The sequence below is a fragment of the Ptychodera flava genome, chromosome 2, assembly GCF_041260155.1.
Source record: "Ptychodera flava strain L36383 chromosome 2, AS_Pfla_20210202, whole genome shotgun sequence".
Taxonomy (NCBI): domain Eukaryota; kingdom Metazoa; phylum Hemichordata; class Enteropneusta; family Ptychoderidae; genus Ptychodera; species Ptychodera flava.
Genome location: NC_091929.1, coordinates 44,180,777 through 44,201,459, shown reverse-complemented (window position 1 = coordinate 44,201,459; position 20,683 = coordinate 44,180,777). Strand labels below are relative to the sequence as shown.

Here is a 20,683-nt window from a genome sequence, read left to right as displayed (position 1 = left end):
AAACTCGATACTAAAAGGGACCCTTCAGAAGCCAATGATTAATTTTAGGCAAACTGTCATAACTAGAACAGTGTATAATCCGCGTAAAATTAATCATTCCAATCTGAGGAGTTCAACTTTGGTGTCAAGTTCACTACAGTCCGTAACGGGAGTTGACATCCGTGAACTTGACACTCAACGTAACTCGTCACAATCAAACGGTTGAATCGTTGCCAAAACTAGAGATGTATATAGTAGTTTACTGTTCTTGTTCATTTTAAAACTGTTGTTATAAATGTTCGTAAACTGCTACAGTTGTATTGATACAGACAACCGCTGCAGTTATTATCGAATGGACATCCATGACAGTTGTATCAATACAGAGATTGTAAAGGTTGTACTCATATCCTATCTTTTCTATCTACGTCGATTCGTGGTTGTGTTTCGTATCGTTCAATTTTGTTGATGTTGCCATAATTGAACAAATAGCTTTTGTGAATGCAACTTCCCAAAACTATCTTTTTAATGTCTGATCCCCGTACAGGGTTCAAGTTGTGAAACTAAACCCCCTGCTATGATCCACCACCGCCACTTATTAAAAATACCGTCAATGACGCTGTACCTTCTCTAATGTGTGGCCAGGTCAGATAATTGGTTGTTGGCATGGAGTTGTTGGTAAATAGTTGATGATGTAGGGGCATGAGGTGGGATATGGACCCAAAGAACCCAAAAGATGATTAAATACATCAATCAAAAAAATTCTAAGCTACAGTATAAACTGCCTAAAGATAGTTCAATGTGGTAAAAAGTTAAACAATTCAGAAATAAGAATTAACAGTCCAAAATAGTAATGACGCACTTCCTTACTGACCTGAGTGCATGTGAAATACACAACCTGGCATCTGTAAATTAAATGTATACCAAGTGATCATTTCCAGTCACTTTTAACTGTTTTTAATGGATTTTTCCAAAGAGTCCTGTGGAAATGATGAAAGACGCTTATCTGGTCTTGTGTTTGTATAACCTCATGGCTGATAATTGTTATAGTATTGAAAAAAAATTGAGAGTGAAGAAATTACTGTTTTTAATAGGCATATTTTCCTTGAAATACATGACCGTGTAAAGAATATATGCTAAAAGTGTTTAAGAGTAAATTCTTTTCAAAAATAATTTAATTTGTGACCAAAGGATTTTCATTCTTTGAGTTTACAAATTCAAACATTGCAATTTGTTCAATCATCTTGTGCAGTGCAAAATTTATAAAATGACTGAAAAACAAAAAAAATTGGCAGAATTACAGTCTTTGTGATGTAAAATTATGGGTTGACATCACGATAACTGTTAATCTCTTTGAAGTACTAATATACTATAATTTAAAAAAGAAAAATTCATGCAGAAACGGTAAAATATTTTGTCAGCAATGTAGTGTTAATTTTGACTTTACATCAAAATATGCCTTTGCTGGATACCAAATATATAGGGCGAAATATCAGCCATGTTCAGCAAAATCCACACAACAGCATTGATCCTTTTCTAATTTGATTTGATTTGCTTATGTTATCCTTGTATGACAGTCAGTACAATATGGAACTTGAACACAACACAGTGAATAAGTATGCTGTAAATGAAAGGTGTTGGCTGCATCCACATGCAGCAATAGGTGTGCCTTTGTCTCTCACCCCTCATTTCCAACCTGTCCCATCCCTGAAAAAATAGTTTGGTCTTATATTTATAATGTTAATAATTTCTGTATTTGTTAAAATGTGCGCATCTCAAAAACTTTTGATCATAAACATTTTCATTGTTTTTTATAGCTGACCAATCAGTCAACCTGTTTATTTTGAATATTTGCGCATTTTTCCTCAGTATTTGACATTTTCTGAATACCTTTTTATTCAGTTTGTCATTTTCTAAAAGTTTAAATGCTCCATTGTGTGGTCAAGCTTTCCACAAGCATCAAATGTGGTACTTCATATAGGAGGTCTGCCTCTAGAGGGCGGGCATCATGAACACTCCTGTGTTTGTTGGTTAATTCCTCCACGTAAACTTCTGATTGTACTGTAAACATTGAACATGGCCGACGTCCGATTTTCCTGTCTAAAACTTTCACTCATTTTCGTTCATATGACTCTGAAACTCCAGGAAACGATTGGGAAGAAAGGGTTATCTTGAAATATTGAGGTACTCGCCGATATTTTGCAAAATTAAATGAGAAAAATGCAAGGAAAATGCCGATAGGCTTACACAATGACAGTTTTCAGACTCGGAGGCATATGATCATCTCTGCAGATTATGCAACAGGCCCAGATCACGTGAGGCCATGAGGGGATATCCACGCAACTCAGTACCAAACACTAGCGCTCACAGAGTGAGCAAACACAAAGTGAGTACCCCTAACGTCAGCTCAGTAGTCTGTAATAGATTGTAGTCAACTAAGAAACCTTGGAGAAAGGCTTAACACTGAGGCTATGCCGCTAAGTCCCTTTTGATTTTTGTCATAGCTCAAAATCGTTCTCCCACACCTCAACCTGAGCCAGGAACACCCCCACCAGTTTATGATATGACCCATCACAATGGCATAACGTCAACGGATCTTGACAGACGGAAGTCTTGACAGACGAAGTTCTTGACAGCAGCATATTGGTTTTCAACTCTAATACCTTCTCTGTCTATAAATAGACACGAGAAGGTAAAAATGAAAGTTCCCTAAGTTGGAATCACGTGGTGCAAATTTCTAATTTCTAATTTCGATTAAAGTCGCTATTCGTACTGGAGAAAACCAACTACAATTTAGCATTTTATCCAATTCGTAATTTCTATTTGCATTTATTGATTAAGGACAAAGTTGGCTGCCAAGACACCGCGCTGAACGTGTCATGCTTAATTCAGAAATAGAATACTAACAGAGCAAATTCAAGATCGAAATATGGTCCAATTTTAATGTAAATGGTCAAGTGAAGCGATGAAATCATGAAATTTGCCCATACTTTCATTCTCTGATTTCAGGATGAAAAAGTGCTTGGCCGAATAATGTCACGAATTCATTTAATTGTAAATCTATATATTGTACGAAATTATAAGGTGTGTGGATCAGACACTCATGTGTTCAGTTTTATCCTGAAGACGCGTAAAACCAAAGTTCTGAGAATTTCATGTTTCAACGTTTATTGCTAATTATCGACATACCATCAAAATGACGAAATTCTTTTGTTCATTTTTCAGGTTCATAATAGGTCTGTGTTAATTAGAGAGAATGATGATCATCCCATATCGATACAGTTTTCGTCTTCTGTGCCTATTAAGTGTGATAGTTCAGTTCAAGAGCAAAAATTGCAAAGTTGAAATTGGTTTGTTCGTGGACACAGACGTAAGAAACAATAATCCTAGTCTTGATCTTAAAAAGTGTACCACAGAGTTAACCACTGATTACCAAGTCGATTCCATTTTTACACTGGATATAGTGTCACAACCAACAGAGGCGAACGGTGATAGCGAGGAGTATGTTCTTCAATTTTCAGAGAACAAGAACAGAGCACCTTCCTACTTTCGCAAGTACAGACCAGAGAACGTTGTGGTGAGCACATTCTTTGAAAAGTGGGTTAAGTAAAGGAAATAACTTGAAGGTGAAACGTCGGTGGGCACTGGCGATATCGACTAATATGTATGTCATTTCTGTGTAGACTATGTGTAGATGTTTCTGTAACAAATTTCTTGGGGACTAACTCGAAACAAACACGAATTGCATAAAGCTTTTGTTCACTCTCTGGAGCAGTGCATGGCAGGGTGTTTCAGTTTTGGACATTGCTTTTCGGTCTGTCGTTAGCAAGATACTATGATATAACAGCAATGAAACTTGTTCAGTGTTTTAAGATTGGGTAATTACTAATTTCCATATTTGATGAACTCTCTCACTGACCATTGACTTGATCAAAGTTGATGAAACGTGCTATGTTGTGAATTGAACATACTGTTATGTAAAAGTATTGAAAGTCATTTAGCATTTTTACTTTAGCTAATTGTTAATTTGCGTATTTAATAAACTTTTCTAATAAGGGATATATTTAAGAATATATATCTCAAATGCGTTTATTAAAGAGTATGAAACTTGGTATGTACAATGAAGATACTACGATGTAACAACAATATAAGTTGTTCAGCATTTGAGATCGGCTTAATGCTAATTTGTATATTTAACGAACTTTCCTTATTAGGGATATATATCTGAATTGACTTGATCTAAGTGATGAAACCTGCTATGTAAATTAAAGATACTATGATGTAACAGTTTTGAAAGTCATTTAGCGTCTTTACCATAACTATTTACTAATGTCAGCTATTACTAATTTGCATATTTGATTAACTTTTCTGATTTGAAATGTATATCTTGATTGACTTAATAAGGAGTGGCTAAACTTGCTATGTATATTGGAGCTACAATGATAAATGATAAATATGTGAATAGAATTGATCAAAGTTGATAAAATATCCTGTTCACACGGAAGATACTATGATAAAAATATTACTTAAAAGTCGCTTAGCACTTTACATCGGCCAGTTACTAATTTGCATATTGAGCTAGCTTTCCTAATTGGGGACATAAGACTGAGAGAACTGTACTGAAGATTATGAAACTCACTAACTATATATTGTATTAGTGAAAGACATTTGGCTTTTCTTGTCAGGTAATTTATTATTTACATATCAAATGAGCTTTCGAAGTTTGGCATCTAAAGCTTCAAGGTCTTGAGCAAAGGCAATTACGTTTGCTATACAGAGTGGTGATACAATGACAGAAGTCAAAGAAATTTGCGATTTTTATTACAGCTAATTACATATTAGTACACTTAATGACCTTGTTTAATGATGTTGATTATAGCCATTTCAATGAAGATGCAAACTTGTGGCAAAAGTTGCAATTTGCAGAAACTGCAGTATATACTGAAACATGTATTTTCAGTTCATATGTGGTTCTATATTGCAGGTCTACAGGCAAGGAGTGGAATCAGCAATTTGCTACAGTGAGGGTGATCCTCACTTCAAGACATTTGATGGCGGGTAAGTGCTAGTTTATTAGAAGAGATGAGCACCATACACTATAGTAGCGAAAATAGCGAGAAATGGACTCTTTCTCGCTTTTTGCGACAATGCCACGAGATTTCGTTTTTTTCACACTCACCAGGCGAGAATTTATTTTCTTGCCATGTTACTGCGAGAAAAAATTCTTGCAATAAAACAGCAAGAATTTGCTAACATTTTGCGCTGTCAACATGTGAGAAAAGAATTAACGCAAAACCAATGCTCGCTAATTGATTACGAGAATTTGCATTCTAGCAAAAAGGGACAAAGTGTCCACTTAATTGCCATTTTCTCGCGTGCAAGTGGGAAAGTACTAGTTTTCTGATAAAAATTAAACCTCATCAAATTCGTTTGCCAAGCTATGATTGTGAGTGATATTATTGTGACCGCATGGACACATGGTACCCCAAACACCCAGTATCAAAAAACACAAAGCACAACAGTATTTTCAGTTTATATTAAATACTTGAATTTGTCAAATTACAGACTTCTATCTATACAACGACAAATTAGAATAAACTTACCGTTGACGACAACATTAGTCCGATTAGCATCGCATATATTTGTAGGTTCCATTGCTTCGTCAAATACAACGAAAATTCAGTTATCATTTGTGTTTACATAGAGAGAAATGGAAATATTTCACATCTTACACATACATGCTGAAGTATGTAACATTTGCGCCCTCACCAGACCACACGAAGAGATGTTGATACGTTTATTCGTTATCAGTTACAGAAAATATGATTGGTACGGAACAGGTGATTATGTCATGGTTAAGGAAAAAGTGGAAAAGATGGAAGTAAATTTACCAATTTTGAGGTTAGTGTCATTATTATTCCTTTCATATACCGTAATTCAAAATTAATCCAGTGTATTGTTTCCTACAACCTTGAACAACCATTTTGACTAGTGGATCACAACTGAATAAACGACTCAATGAGAAGAATTGAGTACGAAATAGATTATCAAACAAACTGAACAAATATTAAGTAATAGTATATTCCTAATTAAATAAGTAAAGAAAGAAGGCAAGACAGCAATGTAATAGTCAAGAGCTTTCTCACTGATCGACTTACTCTGCACTTACCAACTGATTGGTTATTCGAGTGAACAATAACACCATAAGATAATGATCCATCTAACCATCAATTAATTGAACAGATCAATTAATCTTTACTGTGTTATTTAGGTTCACGTTCGCCTCAAGGCGTGCACAAATAATCCTTGGAGACCCATCGTGTAACTGCGCAGTCGCCGTCAGAGAGGGAAATGACGTAGCTATAGTTGATGGATGCGGTTTGGACCATGGTTATATCGATGCAAGGATAACAAATCCAGATGATTGCGATCCAGGTTTCGTTGTGTCTATATCGCCGGATGGTTTTGAATTTCAGGTAAAATTTAGACACAAGACATAGTATGTAATGTAGGCCTTCAGCTAATGCAACTTTACCGTTACGGTAGAATCCGCCTCGGGGAAAGATGATTTTCACAATTCCTTCCTGACCAACCACCTATGGGTGCTCATCTTGAAGCTCTTGGAATAAGGAAAACTTCTATCGTCATAGTTTTTCGAATTCGAAAATTGCATTTTCCTACTTTCCGCCTTGAGTTAACACAGGTATGGTAACTGGCCATTTTGGATTTCAAATATCGGTGGATGTCAGATGATGTGTTTCTCTTGTAATAAACTTTGTGAAACCTGATCTGTTATGTTTATTTGGTAAGAGAATGGTCGAAATTTGCACTGGGAAACGTTTGAGCTCGCTCTCTCTCTCTCTCTCTCTCTCTCTCTCTCTCTCTCTCTCTCTCTCTCTCTCTCTCTCTCTCTCTCTCTCTCTCTCTCTCTCTCTCTCTCTCTCTCTCTCTCTCTCTCTGACACTACACATGAATGAAACTCCCGGTATGTCACTTAAATTGTGAAACTGATACAATTCACATTAACCTTATTACTCAACGCCTAGGTGAGTACTCCTAGTGGGCAACTCGTGCGCTTCACAGAAGAAGATGGTACCGAAACTGCACATCGAAGTGAACGGTCTCATGAAAGGACGCGTGGAAGGACTGTGTGGGTCCTTCAATGGCAATGAAGATGACGACTTTGATTACTTCGACACAGAGAGTAACACCTACGTCACTGACAAATGTGAACCGCTGCCTCCGGGTTTCTGTTGTTCTTGTATTCCTGAAAAGTTTTCAAGATCCTTTAAGTAAGTGTATATAAACATTCTTGCAAAGTACCCAAGCATTCTACCTGTGGGTCCATAGCTGTGGTGTTTTCGGGCGGGATTTCTGCCTTTTACGGGCTGGTTTTTACTTTAGACCCCCATGGTGGCGAGGTTAAAAACGTAAACGTCAAAACCAACCCGTAAAAGGCAGAAATCCAGTCTAAAAACACCACAACTATGGACACACAGCTACCAAGCATTGGTATGTGAAACCTAGCTACAAAATGCCTGTCCATGTTGAGTAGAACAGTGATGATCGGAAGCAAAGCTGACTCAAAAGATTTGTTTCGATTCTCTCTAGCTCTGACTTTCAGATTACGTGCGATTGGCAGGAGTATAAGATTCTTTATTCACATTTTTGTAGATATTCTCATAATTTTTTGACATTTTCATACTTTTGTTAATACAGGCTGCCAAAAGGAACAAGTCTTTTTTACACAGACAAATTTGAACCCAAAAATTTCGCAATTAAGAACTTTTACCCGATGTGTCAGTGTTTACCAGAAGATACAAACAAACCTGCTGCGGGGAGTACAATTTACTGCCAAACGTCATTCGCTAAACCCATGCTAAAGTTCCTAGGTGACAACGGCGTCATAAAGTATAAAACAAAGTGTAACGATGTAAGAAAAAGGCGCAGTGGGCAGGACGTCCTCTATAGTGATGAAGACGAGTACGACCCGTATGCATACGAAATTCCCGATAACGATTTCGTGTTCAACCCAGACAACTTCAAGTGGCCAACGGCATCGGGCGTTACAGAGGACGACGCCAGACTGAAGTGTACAGAAGCTATATTTCAATCCAACATAGCCGAACGATGCCAAGAAATAGATGAAGCCCGTAAGGTGACAGTTACAGCGATTGAAGATTGCGTTTTTGATATTCTGGTACGTAAGCATGGTGGCTGCAGCGCAGAATACTGAGCATTTGTTAATTTTTACAAGAGGTTGATCGTTGTACTTGGACTTACAATATGTAGGTTTTTGCAGCGTTCTGGTCCTATCATTGGCATGCCGGCACTGCTAGTAGTTTAGTGTTGATGGAATAAGAGGCACTGGATACAGTGAGAGTACAGTGACAGTATGAGTGAAGAAGCTGTAAATTTAAGGTAGTATGCGCCTCTAAAGCGAAAAACTTAATCCTTTGTTCAAACTTTCCTCAGTGAATCTTTCAATCATACTCTTTCAAGAGCAGGAAAAAAATCTGGGGTCACCTTGCAAATTTTGATGCTAGAAAAACAAATAGCAAGATATTTACTGATATTTGAAATTCAAAATGGCCACCATCCCTGTGTAAACCAAGAGCTTTAAAATGAACCCCCACATGTGGTATATCAGAAGAGAACTGTAAAAGTTTGAGAGTCTGAATGTCTGTCCCCGAGGTGCATTCTACCTTAAAGGAAAATAAACTTATTGTAAGATGCATGGATTTCCTTTCTTCGATGAACAATTCAGGAAAAATGCCTTTTACGATTCGAACGGCATCACTTTGTGATCACAGAATCACGTAAAGTCACAGCAAGGTGTATTTTTGGAAGTCAAATTCGTAAACTTATAAAACAGCCTCTCCGCAACGAAGTAAAATTACAATGTCAAAAACGTGAAGTTTTACACAATATTTTTGAACATGACTCAATGAATACCCAATTGTAAATACCTTGAATATATATTTTTGAAGCATCTCGACACTAGTGCCTGCACGTTGGAGTTTATTAAAGACAACTTTAATGATTACGGTATTACTGTCTGTGTGTAAAGTTGGCGTTCATAAAAAACATTCTGCTCTCCTGAAGTGTAGGTATGTTGCATTGGGATCACAAGTAGGCCCTAAGTTCATTCTTTCCCAAATTATCAGAACTTTTCTCGACACTTACCCCATTTTAGGTCATGGACGATTTAAGGGTGGTGAATACTGCTCGGTCAACGATGGAAAGCGTCTGCCTGTCTACATTCGCTAAAAACACAAGTCTCTGGGAAATCGACGAGAACGGCGAACTCGCGCCCCCAGCGTCGGTAGTTAAGGCCGTATGTCTGAAAAATTGCAATGGTAATGGTAACTGTACAATGGATGGAACCTGTGTCTGCAAGGAAGGGTACACTGCTGTAGACTGTGGTATTGAGATTGGTAAACCACCGGACGTAGAGTATATTCGTAGTGGCAGTCTATGTGATACTAGAAAACGACCATGTGAAAGGTTGACAGTGGCCGCCACTGGACTACTTAACGCAGACTCTTTGACCTGCCATGTACACGATCTTGAGGTGAGCAAAATTTATCGATTCAGCAACTCTCTGAATACTTTTTGGTGTCGTTTAATGTAGCTGTCTTTATTCTTAGGGTTTTTTCATTTATCTACGTGTAATACTTTTTAATAGTAATGCCTTTTGGTCATAATCACACAGACTCGTTACGTACGCATTTTGAAGGTATGCATTAAAGGTATACAGTCACCTGTAATCTAAATATGCCCACATATTGTCAAAGGGGCTTCCTTTGGTATTCAAAATGCCCATGTGAGGGCGCTTTTTTAAAAAGCGGCCACCCGCTTAAAATCTGTGATTGGTTAGATTTTCTCTTTCAATGGTAACTGTGGCAAAATTAGAAGAGGTGACAGTATACCTTTAAAGTGCACCTCAGTCAAATGCGCGTTCTCTGAATATGTGACTTCAAGTAATTTGAGAAATTTCCCTTATGCCATGTGTTGGATGAATGCAGAAAAAACTTCTACAACCTTCACAACAATGGAGCTGCAAGTTAACAGTATATAACAGGGATTTGTTTTTCTCTGCAGTACGACTCGACACAGAATCTTGGGTTGAGACTGGAACCACCATGAAGACTGCCGCGGGATTCGCAAGCGCTTACTCCGCCCACTGTTTCCTGCCCCTGACTCGAGTTCGCAGACAAATCAGATCACTCGATGAAGTCGGCCAATCAATGCAAGCCCAACGGATATCTCTTAGCAACGATGGCGTCATCGAAAGTAACTCACTATTTGTGATGACGTACGACTCCTTATGTCTGAATTGCTCTGATTCTGGTACATGCATACTGAAGGTGCGATCTGAATATAAATGTTTGGAAATCGGTGTTTCACTATTTATTTTACACTGTGACACTTAACAAGATATTGAAGGTACATGTAGTTCTCGCCCCGAAAGGAAAATTAGAATTAAAATTAGATAATAAGTAAATTAGATATTGCTCAAATTTATCTCTCGGAAACGTCCAACAATTCTCTTTCAAAATCGAGATTTAAAACAGGGATTCATGCACATTTTCAATTGGTACAAGAGAAATAAATCGCCTAACATTTGGTGACAATAGAAATCAAAATGGGCGCAATCACTCTATGGAAAGAAATTAATATTCCGATTGTTACGACAGAATAAGGCGGTGAAGTCAGCGATTTTCTTTAAAACAAATTTATTAAAACTAATAACTAAGTTTAGGATAAACTTGATAAACACTACACAAAATACAGCACTGATCTTAGCTGGGACGGTACAAAACTCCTACATTACAATCTCTTGGAAGTTGAGTCCAGACGGACATTGATTAGTAAGGAAGTTACTTCTTCTCTGGCTACAGGCTTGATGTAATTCTGAACCGTGCAGAGTTCGCAGAGCAAAATAGTAGCGTGAAAGTCTTAAGACGTGAAATCCCAAGATCTAGTGTAAATATGTACTGCCCCGTATTTATTCTGAAAATTATGCTATCCAAGCAACACCAGAAAATTCTAGACTTTTCATCGATATTTTAAATACTGTTCTACAATATCCTAACGTGTAATAAACATGACCTTCAGAATGTTCTAGACTAATGTGGTCATGGGGGAAATGACCTACATACCTACATAACACACCTCTCTTCAAAGAAGTTAGAAAAAAATAAAAGAATAACATCTTTCTGTTTGCACATGTCATATTAAAAGTGCACATTGATAAGGCCAAAGTAAGTAAATTCTTTGTTTTGCGTCCGCGCGCGCCTAGGTTTTTGGAGATTTTTCGGAAAAAAACACAAACTTTCCTTTCAAAATTTCGCCGTTGGTGGCGCTATTTTGTCGCAAAAACAAGTAGTGGCTTTTAACTTTGCGACGAAATACTCCTTTACGGCAGTCAGATTTCACTAATGGACCATGCGGTGACGTAAAACAGTACTCTGTACACATTTACCCCTGTCGATACTCTCAGCCTCACGTAGGGGCCTCACGTTCTCGCTGTCTGTTGTGGCTTTGCCTGTTGTGGTTTTGTCGTCACGATAAAAAATGGTAAGCAGGAAATAATCGAAGTTACAAAACAGGAAATCTTTGCACGGCAACTTGAAGGCATGGTCACTGCGAGCAATCGGGACTTGAACAGAGAGAGCCTGAGATTCAGCCGGCCGATTGGACTTGGGTACACACTATGGCAGATGGAAAAGTCGGAAAGTGTTGAGGCCTATCCTAGTTAATTGGTCTTTTAGGTTTGCCAAAAATTTGGTTAATTCGTCCATTTTAACTTGAAACAAACAATAAACCAGTGATCAGTCCTGTAAACGAAAGGCCTTTACGTACTTTTTGTTCAGTTTGGGTGTGGGAAAGTATATTAGCTCTTGCTGAAAAAAGTACTTTCTTGTGTCAAGTCAAACGGTTAGTTTATGAAGTTTGGGACAGTGTGCTCAAGTTCTCAAGTCGGCTGCTAACTCAAGTGAAAAGTTACAGTGGTCATGGCCTTTGATAACTAATTCTAGAGTTGAATCATATCGCCGCGAATTCTTCTCTGTTCAAGTGTTATTAAACCAAGCTGTTTAAGTCTATTTTGATAATTGTAGTGTTGGTGTTTAGGTATTATTTGCCGTGCTAAGATTTTTATGTCCTTTTGTAGCCATGGTGACCAAGCTTGTACTGCATGTTCGAGCTGTGGTCTCACAAGTTGCTTGTAAAGACGAAGAATTTTTTTTTATTTGATCGACAATGATCGTTTGATGAGATCAACATTCTGTTTGCTTTTTTGCAAACTTATCACATTTGCTCGAAGGTTTAAGGTAGTTTAAGGTAGAATGAAGTAGATCGCCCAAGTCATTTTCTTCAGTTGTTCGTCGCAGTGAAATATTGTTCATTGAGTATTTATTGAAGGGGTTATTGTAGCCAATATGCGTCCGCCAGTGTTCACTCATTTTTTGTAGCTTGTCCAAATCAGCTTGTAGAATTTCAGGATCACTACAATTTCGCAAGGGATGATTTGTCTTGGTATTGTCAGTAAATTTTTGAGTTCAGAACTAATTTCACCGCCAGTATGATTGATGTAGATTAGAAAGAGTACTGGTCCAAGAACTGAACCCTTTGGGACACCACTTGTGACGTATTCTCCATTCAGATGATGCTCCATCTATCACTACTCGCTGTTTTGTATTTGTCAATCAAGCTTTGACCCACTGTAGATTATTTCCATTTATGCCATGATACTTCATCTTTTCAATCAATCTGGGGCGTGGTACTTTGAAAGTGCAAGGAACAGTGTTCCCTCTAAGGCTTATTTGCGCGCTATTTGCGCAGTGCCTCCGACTGCTTTCGCAGTGAAATTTGATGTTTTGCGCAACTTCAGTTTCAGTCATTTCGATCTGTATAATAGTTTTGGTAACGATAACTCTGGCGAGATGTGCGATATCGAGCGCCGACTGTACTTCCTGGTTTTGAGCTCAGCGCTCGTTGGCGGCGCAATTGTTACCAACGTTCAGTGTACGTTGTGACTACGTCACTCATTCGATAAATATTAGCATATGGACGGACATGGCTGCACCTGTGAGGCAATCAGGAATACTGGCGTATCTAAAGAGGCCTTCAAACGATCAAGAAGTTCAAAGTGTCGTGGGAGATACTGGAGATAATGTGAGTGATCCCGAAGTTTTGGGTCCCGAACCTACTGCTAAACGAAGAGCTGTTAGGGGACGTTTTTTGACTTCATGGCAGACAACGGTAGGGGAACATTTCACTTACGACGACGTCAGCAACACGGTAACTTGCGAGTGAGTATCGAAATATTCACGGCATTTTCTAAAGATTAGTGAGATGTATTCTTGCAAAATTTGCGCGTTTGAGATCGTTCCGTAGTATTTGATTTGCACCTTTCGTAGCATATAGTGGCACATCATCGGCTAGAATTCAGTCAAGCAGCCACATGGACGATCTGCCCAAGCAGCTATCGGACATACATAATAAGTGAAGTCACTGTGAGTTGGGCATACATGTACATGTAGTCTATCAGCTGGAGGCCGCCGGCTTGTGATGAAGAAGTAGTTGTCAACTAAATTTCGGTTGCATGCTGCATATCAATTTTCGCACCCAAAGATTTTGTTTTTTTTGTTGCATAGAGTAACTAGCGTTTGAGTGGCTGTTTTATTGTATTGCTGTTTGTGTTTTTACTCTCTTCATCTTATTTTGGGAATGTCATTCATTTCTGATTGATCTGTTTCGTTGTAGAATCTGTAGAAGGGCAAGTGCCAAAGATAATTTTGCTGTCGGGAAAAATGTCCAGACAAAGGATGGGCTCCAATCACTCGATGCTACTAAAGTGTACAACAACTGGCTACAAGCCAAAAGGAGAAGACTGATTTTTGATAATCAACATTCCAGTGACTCAGAGTCAGATATGGACTGTTAATTAGCCTGCATATGAGAGTGCACTGTTATTGTGTTTGTCTGCCTCTGTAGCAGAAAATCGAAAATAAAATGATATTAAAGGGACAGAAGCTCTATTTTTGTTCTATTATTGTTAATACATGTAATTTAATCATTTTTCAACTGTGTTTAAAATAATGTTGGCAAACTGAATATTGTGCATTTCAACATGGTTTTGAAATTAGTTATAGTTCATACACAGAACAAACATATTGAAAATACAATAAAAAAGTTATAGATACTCTTTATAGTGATATCAGTCATAAACTGAAGGTTGTGAAAAATGTCCTTTCCTTTCTCTAAGAGCCACTAAACAGGGTTTAAATCAAACCACACAAATTAGATTTTTTCTTCCGTCCTTCGGCCGGAAGGGGGGGGGCACCCCCCCTTCCGGACCATCCCCCCCGCGGCCGCCGGTGCGGCCGCTGTGCCCTTCGGGCAACAAGTTGCTCACCCTCTCAAAACCTTAGAGGGAACACTGGCAAGGAATATAGAGTGAAGCTTCCACCTAAATTTGGGTCTGATGAGTCTGTGTGAGGAGACTGACAATTGCAAAATGCTTTCTTTTATTTGATGGAAACGGAAGGTGCTTGTTTTACAGATGGTCCCGAGGAAGCTACAGGGAATACTTTTGTCAAGTATATTACCAATTTCTTCTCTCTCTGATGCCCCATCTTTCTAGAATTAAATGCAGAGGCTACAAGTTACCATTTCTGTTTGGTGTTTTCTTTCAAAACAGACACCTTTCAGCAAAAACTTTGACATTACATCGGAGCATAGACATTACAAGAAACTTGAAAGAAACGTACAAGAACTTGAGGACAAAAGACCGCTACTGTATACTGTTATAGTGTACCAATTCCTCAAACTGTCCAGATTTAAGTAATTTGATGAGGCTGTCAAGTTGCTGTGCAATGGTATTGACATGTGGACACTTTGAATGCACAAGAAAGAAATCTAAAACTAATAAGAGAAAAGCAAACGTCAAAGAATGACTGTTTATTTTGATCCATTTGTTATGAAAATGCATACAGTGATCATACAGTGTGACACACTGTGACAGGAGTATTCATGTGGTTTGAGAAAAATTGTCCAATAAAGGCAAACAGATTTTGTGTTAAATTTTCTGTGTGTGTTTTTTAGCCGCTTACCCGCGTACCTTTTAGGATTTTGAGTGGACGCAAAACAAAGAATTTACTTACTTTGGCCTAAACTGTAAATACAAGAGTGGCAGTCTGCAACCTCTACCCTTGATATGTCATTTATCGAAATTTTAATTCAAATGGCCACTATTTACGTGTTATTTTAAACTCTATGAAGAATATTTTTCGATTTCCATAAAACTAAGCGTAAAGTTTTCTCACTCAAATTCATAGAGCTCCAAAATGAGCTCTCATAAACTGTATATCAGAAACGTTTTAGGAAAATACTTACTTACAGAGCCAAACGTCTGTGCATTCTACCTTAAAGTTCCATTAGCTGTATCTTCTTGCGATTTTTCCGTTAGTTTTGATTGAAATGATCACTGGCTCATGTTGAATAGCCTGTCAAATAACAGAGAATCGCATATTATTCGGAAACATTACGTGCCCTACAACTAAATAACATGTGATTTTACAACGAAAATTTCAATTTTTGTCCGGACAGAAATACAAACTATGTCGGACACGCGGATTGCAACGTAGGCATTCTTCTGACCTGCGCGAGCCATTTACAGCAATTTCAAAATAAATATTCATTGATTCATTACTTATGCCCGGCACTTACGTCGTAGGCCATTGTCCGAGCACGTTGCGTAGCCAGATGTCTGGCAATCCACGACGCAATGTTGTTTTGATCCCGCAATAAACGTGAAGTTGTACATCTGGCGTGATCGCGGCATCACCATATCTGCGTTCTCCCCAGCACGCTGAGCCTGCCAGACGTCAACAAACGAGCTCGGAAGGGCAACACATTTGAACAAAAATTAGCAGTTTTATGTGGCTATAACATCACTATTCATGTTTGTTTCTTCGTAAAACAACATTTTGCAACAAATATGAGCCTCCAACATGGAATTTTCCGAGGTAAAAATGGTCAGAAGTTACAATAATGGCCCTTTAATATGGCTAATTACGTTCCATATTCAGATTTAATGAGTAACACACTTTTTATATTCCATCAGGATGACGCGTGTTTGATAAACGGGAAATGCTACGCACCAGATGAAACCAGTCCTTTCGACCGGTGCCTGCAGTGTCAGCTTGACGTGGCAAATGATGAGTGGACTGTCATCACAGGTGATACCGGTTAGCAATCATTATTTACATTCTGTATTTCCTTATACAGTTCCAGGGGTTGTCATTTTGAATTTCAAATATCGCCAAATTTGACGTAACTTTCCAAAACACTTTAAAGTGACAGCGACTTTTTTTTACTGAAGAGTATACCTTTTTAATTTCCCTTTGGTAAACTACAACGTCCTTGAGGCTGAAATAATTACCAATGAGAGCAACTTTGTCTATTTCACGTTCAGTGCCTTAAATTACGGCGTTTTCTATCGGGTTCGAACAGCATAACCTACGGTGTCAATCACCTACCGGAGAAGCAACAGACAGAACCGCTCGGCCAAATCCCCACTCTAAAAAAAGAGTGGTTCAATAACCGGGCTAAGTTGTTACATATTAAAATTTTCTGACTGAGACCCCTCCACGCATTGTAGAGTTCATGAAGAACTCACGCTCGTACACTCACTATCACACATCGCACACAAACTGTATCGAAGCAATGAATATGCACCACTTAAACTAGGTGTTTCGAGAATGGCATTTGGATGCAGTCATTGAAAAGTCACTGCATTTTAAAATGTTCATTTTGTTCTATTTACAGAAGGAGACTGTGGAGAATCAACTACCGAGTCGAGTGTCATGCAGTCATTGGTTTATTCTAATGATTGGTTAATCCCTACAGTTGTGACTGTTCCCATAGGTGCCATTATCTTAGCTGCTGTAGTCATCACTGTAGCTATTTGCAGGTACAAAAAGTAAGTGAACTATAAGGCTTATCATTTGATAGTATTTTTCAAGCTTCTTAGTCAAATACGGAATCCTTTATTGTACGTCCAAGTTCATGGCTCAGTGCAAGCAAGACATTACTCAAGTTTTTGGGATTTTGACGATAAGAGGGAAAACGGTTTGAAAATCATGTAACGTTAGACTTTCGCGGGCAAAGATGTTAACACAGTGACTGATATTGCACTATTAGTTTCCATGTATGCAATGTGTTTTAATGTTGTCAAATTATGTTAAGGTAGAACGCGCCTCGGGGGCAGATATTCGGACTCTCAAAATTCTACAATTCTTTTCCGTATCTATCACTTGTAGGGCTTCATCTTAAAGCTCCTGCAGAAAGAAAAACTTACTTCATTTTTCAAAAATCCAAAATTTAATTTTCCCCCTAGAGTTAACACAGGGATGGCGGCCATTTTGAATTTCAATATCGCAAAAATGTTGGGTACTTTGTTTCGCTAGTTCCAAAATTGGCACGTTGACCCCTGTTTTTATATTCTTGATATGGTGAGAGAATGGTTGAAAGTTTCACTTAGGAAAGTTTGAGCAAAAGCTTAAGTCTTTCACTTTCGAGGTGCATACTACCTTAACACAGAGACTAACGTTAACAATATAAAAAACTCGCTTTATTACAAACGAATTAGTTCAGTCCATCTTTTACTCAGAGCCATCGAATAGTGTATCCTTGGTTTATCTAAACAAAAGACACTTGCCGCATAACAACTCACAGTCTTATAACGCATCTGCATCAACCCTCTGATCTTGAGGTAGAGTATGCATCGGGAATTGATATTCACACTGTCAAACTTTCACATTAAGCTTATTATTTTGCCTACCACTGACTTGTGGGGCTCGATTTGAAGCTTATTGAGTACATAAAGTTTTCACTTAGTTTTGTGAAAATCGGAAATTCTTTCCCCATAGAGATAACAGAAGATGGCGGATATTGTGAATTTCAAATATCGTGAATGTTGGATAATTTTTCCTTGTACCAAAATTTTTTACCGCGATTTTTATTCCTGATTTTGAAAGTGAATGGTTGAAAATTTGCTTTTCGAAAGTTTGAGCAATTTGTACATGGTCGGCACAGGACAGGGTATGAATACATAGACTCAGACTTGCCGAATGTTGGAACAACCCAGTAATGTCTGCATCATTGTAATCTTCTTTTACAGAAAAGGACACCTGAACAATAAAACTGATGCGTTACCGCTTAAGCAGTCTGAACAACGCCCCTCGTCTCGCCAATCTGTCACAGCCTGGGCTGAGCCGAAGTAGACCTTAATCCGTCAGGACACGTATACAAACAATGAGGTGATATCACCTGGAGAATGTTCTCATACACAATGCACCTGGCTGACTTTGATTGAACTCAGGAAAAATCAGACAAATTTTCTTTTGAATTACAAAATTAACCAGTTTGTCAAGTTCCTGTTGTAAATGGGACAACTCTTAATTTCAAAGTAAGGTTCCACAACTTTCCACAATGTTGTAAATTGATTTACCGCATTTTTTAAGTGAATGCTGCATTATACTAATTCATGATTTTCCAAACAAGACTCGGATCTTTACAAGACTAAGACCCGAAATGAATTAATCAAATATAGTTATCTCCGTCCATCTTTTGCTTTTACAATGATATTGTGATTTGTTTTGGTATGCGATGTTATTGTGGTTGACTTTATCACCACCTTTGTGATAGTACTGTCTTTTTCTAACTCAAAATGAAATTTTTGTTCATATGTATGGTATCACTTCACAAATACTAATAAGGAAAGGAATACAATTATGAATAGTGACTGTATCGTGGTTATCACATTGTATTAAAACATCTTCATTATTGCTGACAACGTTCAACGAGGCAACTTGTACTTACATCATCCCTATTGAAAAAGTACATGATTTGTTCATCTTGATAAAGGCTAGGTTTACAAGACTCCCCAAGTACGTAACGCAAATCCGGCTTTATGTTTCGTACATTTAACAATGTGAATGAAAACTCTGTACTTGAAAGTCTCTGCTAGTGTTCGACTATACGTGGTTGTAACAGTAACGATTTTTTTACAAAGTTTCATGCAAAAAACGAGATATGAACTGTGTTTCACTATATATTGTCCTTGTTTTTAAATTGAAACTTTTGTGATAAGTTCGCAAATTCATTAGAATTGATATGAACATCAAGAACTGTACTTAATTCCAACAAATTTAAGTATCGACAAATATGTAATCTGACAACTGAATTGAAAATACTAATTTCTTTGACCGATGTCCTTGTATCACCATTTGACATGGCTCCTTGCCATGTCAAATGGTGATATGCCTTTGGTCAAGTATTCGGTTAAGTCTATCAAGAGATATATCCAAATTGTAAAGGTTAATCAAATATGCAAATTGACAATTAGCAGGAGATTTCATGCATGTCATATCATAGTATCAAAAGTGTACATAGCAAGTTTCATCAATTTTGATCAAGTCAATCTTGTTATATATCCTTGAATAAGGAAAGTTCTTTAAATATGGAAATGAGGTCATAGCTTCAGTAAACATGCTAAATGACTTTCAATAATGTTATATCAAAGTTATCTTTAGTGTATACTATGTACAGTACTTAGCAAGTTTCGTCAACTTTGGTTAAGTCTTTGCAGTGATGTATCCTAATTGTACACGGTTTGTCAACTATGCAGATTAACAATTAACAAAAAGAAAAAATGTTTAACTCTTTTCATTGACGTTATATTAGTATCTGAAATGAACACAGCAAGTTCCTTAAACTTTGATTGAGCCAATTGAAATATATATCCCTACTTAGAAAATAAGTTCGTTCAATATGCAAATTGGTAAGGCCATTTAAAGAAAATTCTCTGTTTGCCGCCCCTGGATTTTTGTAAAACCTACTAGTCAGCCAGGGAAAAAACACAGGCAAAAAAGCAAGTGTATTAACATAAGCTCAATTTTTATTCGGGTTCTCGTGGAAAAACCATTTTTATTTGTAATAGTGTTAACATTGTGTTTATTTTCTTAATTTTCTCTGAAAACCTACAAGGATGCGAACGGCAAACAAAGAATTTTATTTAAAGCACCTAATTAGCTGAAGTAAAAATGTTAATGACTTTCAAGAATGTTATATCATAGTATCGTCAATATACATAGCAAGTTTCATCGTCATCGACCAATTTAATTTAGATGTATATTTCAATTTTCGAAAGTTCATCAAATATGCAAATTGGCAATTAACTTTCATGTCAAGCCTTAACGTCTTTCATGGCAGATATATCCTACCGTGATAAACTTTTGAAGTAAATATTATCAAATTTTGTGCAACCATTCTCAATGATCTTGTTTCAAGCATTATTTTGTAAATAAGCAAAAAATATACAAGCTACCCTCACAAATATCTTGACTGTTTTTTTCCAGCTGACTACTCAATCTGTGAATCAAAATTGATTGAAATCGGTTGATTGATGAAAGCTGTTCATGAGATATCGTGTAAACAGACATACAGGCATAAAGACATCGGTACGACATTAGCTCACGTGTTCACACACGTGAGCTAACCCTAGTGTAATTTTAGTGTCAAACTCTTTTATTTATTTAACCGTAATAGCAATAGTGTTCCTTGATTTGTGTTCCAGTTGTTTTTAAGACAATAAAAGAGATCACTTTTGCTATGAAGTTATGACTAGATACAT

The 20,683-nt window shown here is 37.5% G+C and overlaps 2 protein-coding genes across 3 annotated transcripts in view; both read left to right on the top strand.

The window, feature by feature from the left end:
- Window positions 1–6,452, top strand: part of LOC139121789 (oncoprotein-induced transcript 3 protein-like) — a 37,278-nt gene extending 30,826 nt beyond the window's left edge. The window contains exons 6-9 of one of the 2 annotated variants that reach the window (XM_070686961.1): window positions 3,202–3,553; window positions 4,961–5,034; window positions 5,794–5,877; window positions 6,248–6,452. In XM_070686961.1, the coding sequence (XP_070543062.1) occupies window positions 3,202–3,321 (120 nt within the window). In that variant the 3' untranslated portion in view covers window positions 3,322–3,553; window positions 4,961–5,034; window positions 5,794–5,877; window positions 6,248–6,452. The remainder of the gene's footprint in view (window positions 1–3,201; window positions 3,554–4,960; window positions 5,035–5,793; window positions 5,878–6,247) is intronic. The other variant, XM_070686952.1, reaches the window with a different exon arrangement.
- On the top strand, window positions 4,416–20,666 carry LOC139150429 (von Willebrand factor D and EGF domain-containing protein-like). The gene is made up of 11 exons (XM_070722804.1): window positions 4,416–4,433; window positions 4,961–5,034; window positions 5,788–5,877; window positions 6,248–6,452; window positions 7,060–7,268; window positions 7,696–8,176; window positions 9,173–9,413; window positions 10,081–10,346; window positions 16,112–16,226; window positions 16,816–16,969; window positions 18,170–20,666. Exons 1-11 carry the CDS (start codon window positions 4,416–4,418, stop codon window positions 18,270–18,272), a joined length of 1,956 nt encoding a protein of 651 aa, XP_070578905.1. The 3' UTR covers window positions 18,273–20,666.
- The last annotated feature ends 17 nt before the right edge of the window (window positions 20,667–20,683 follow it).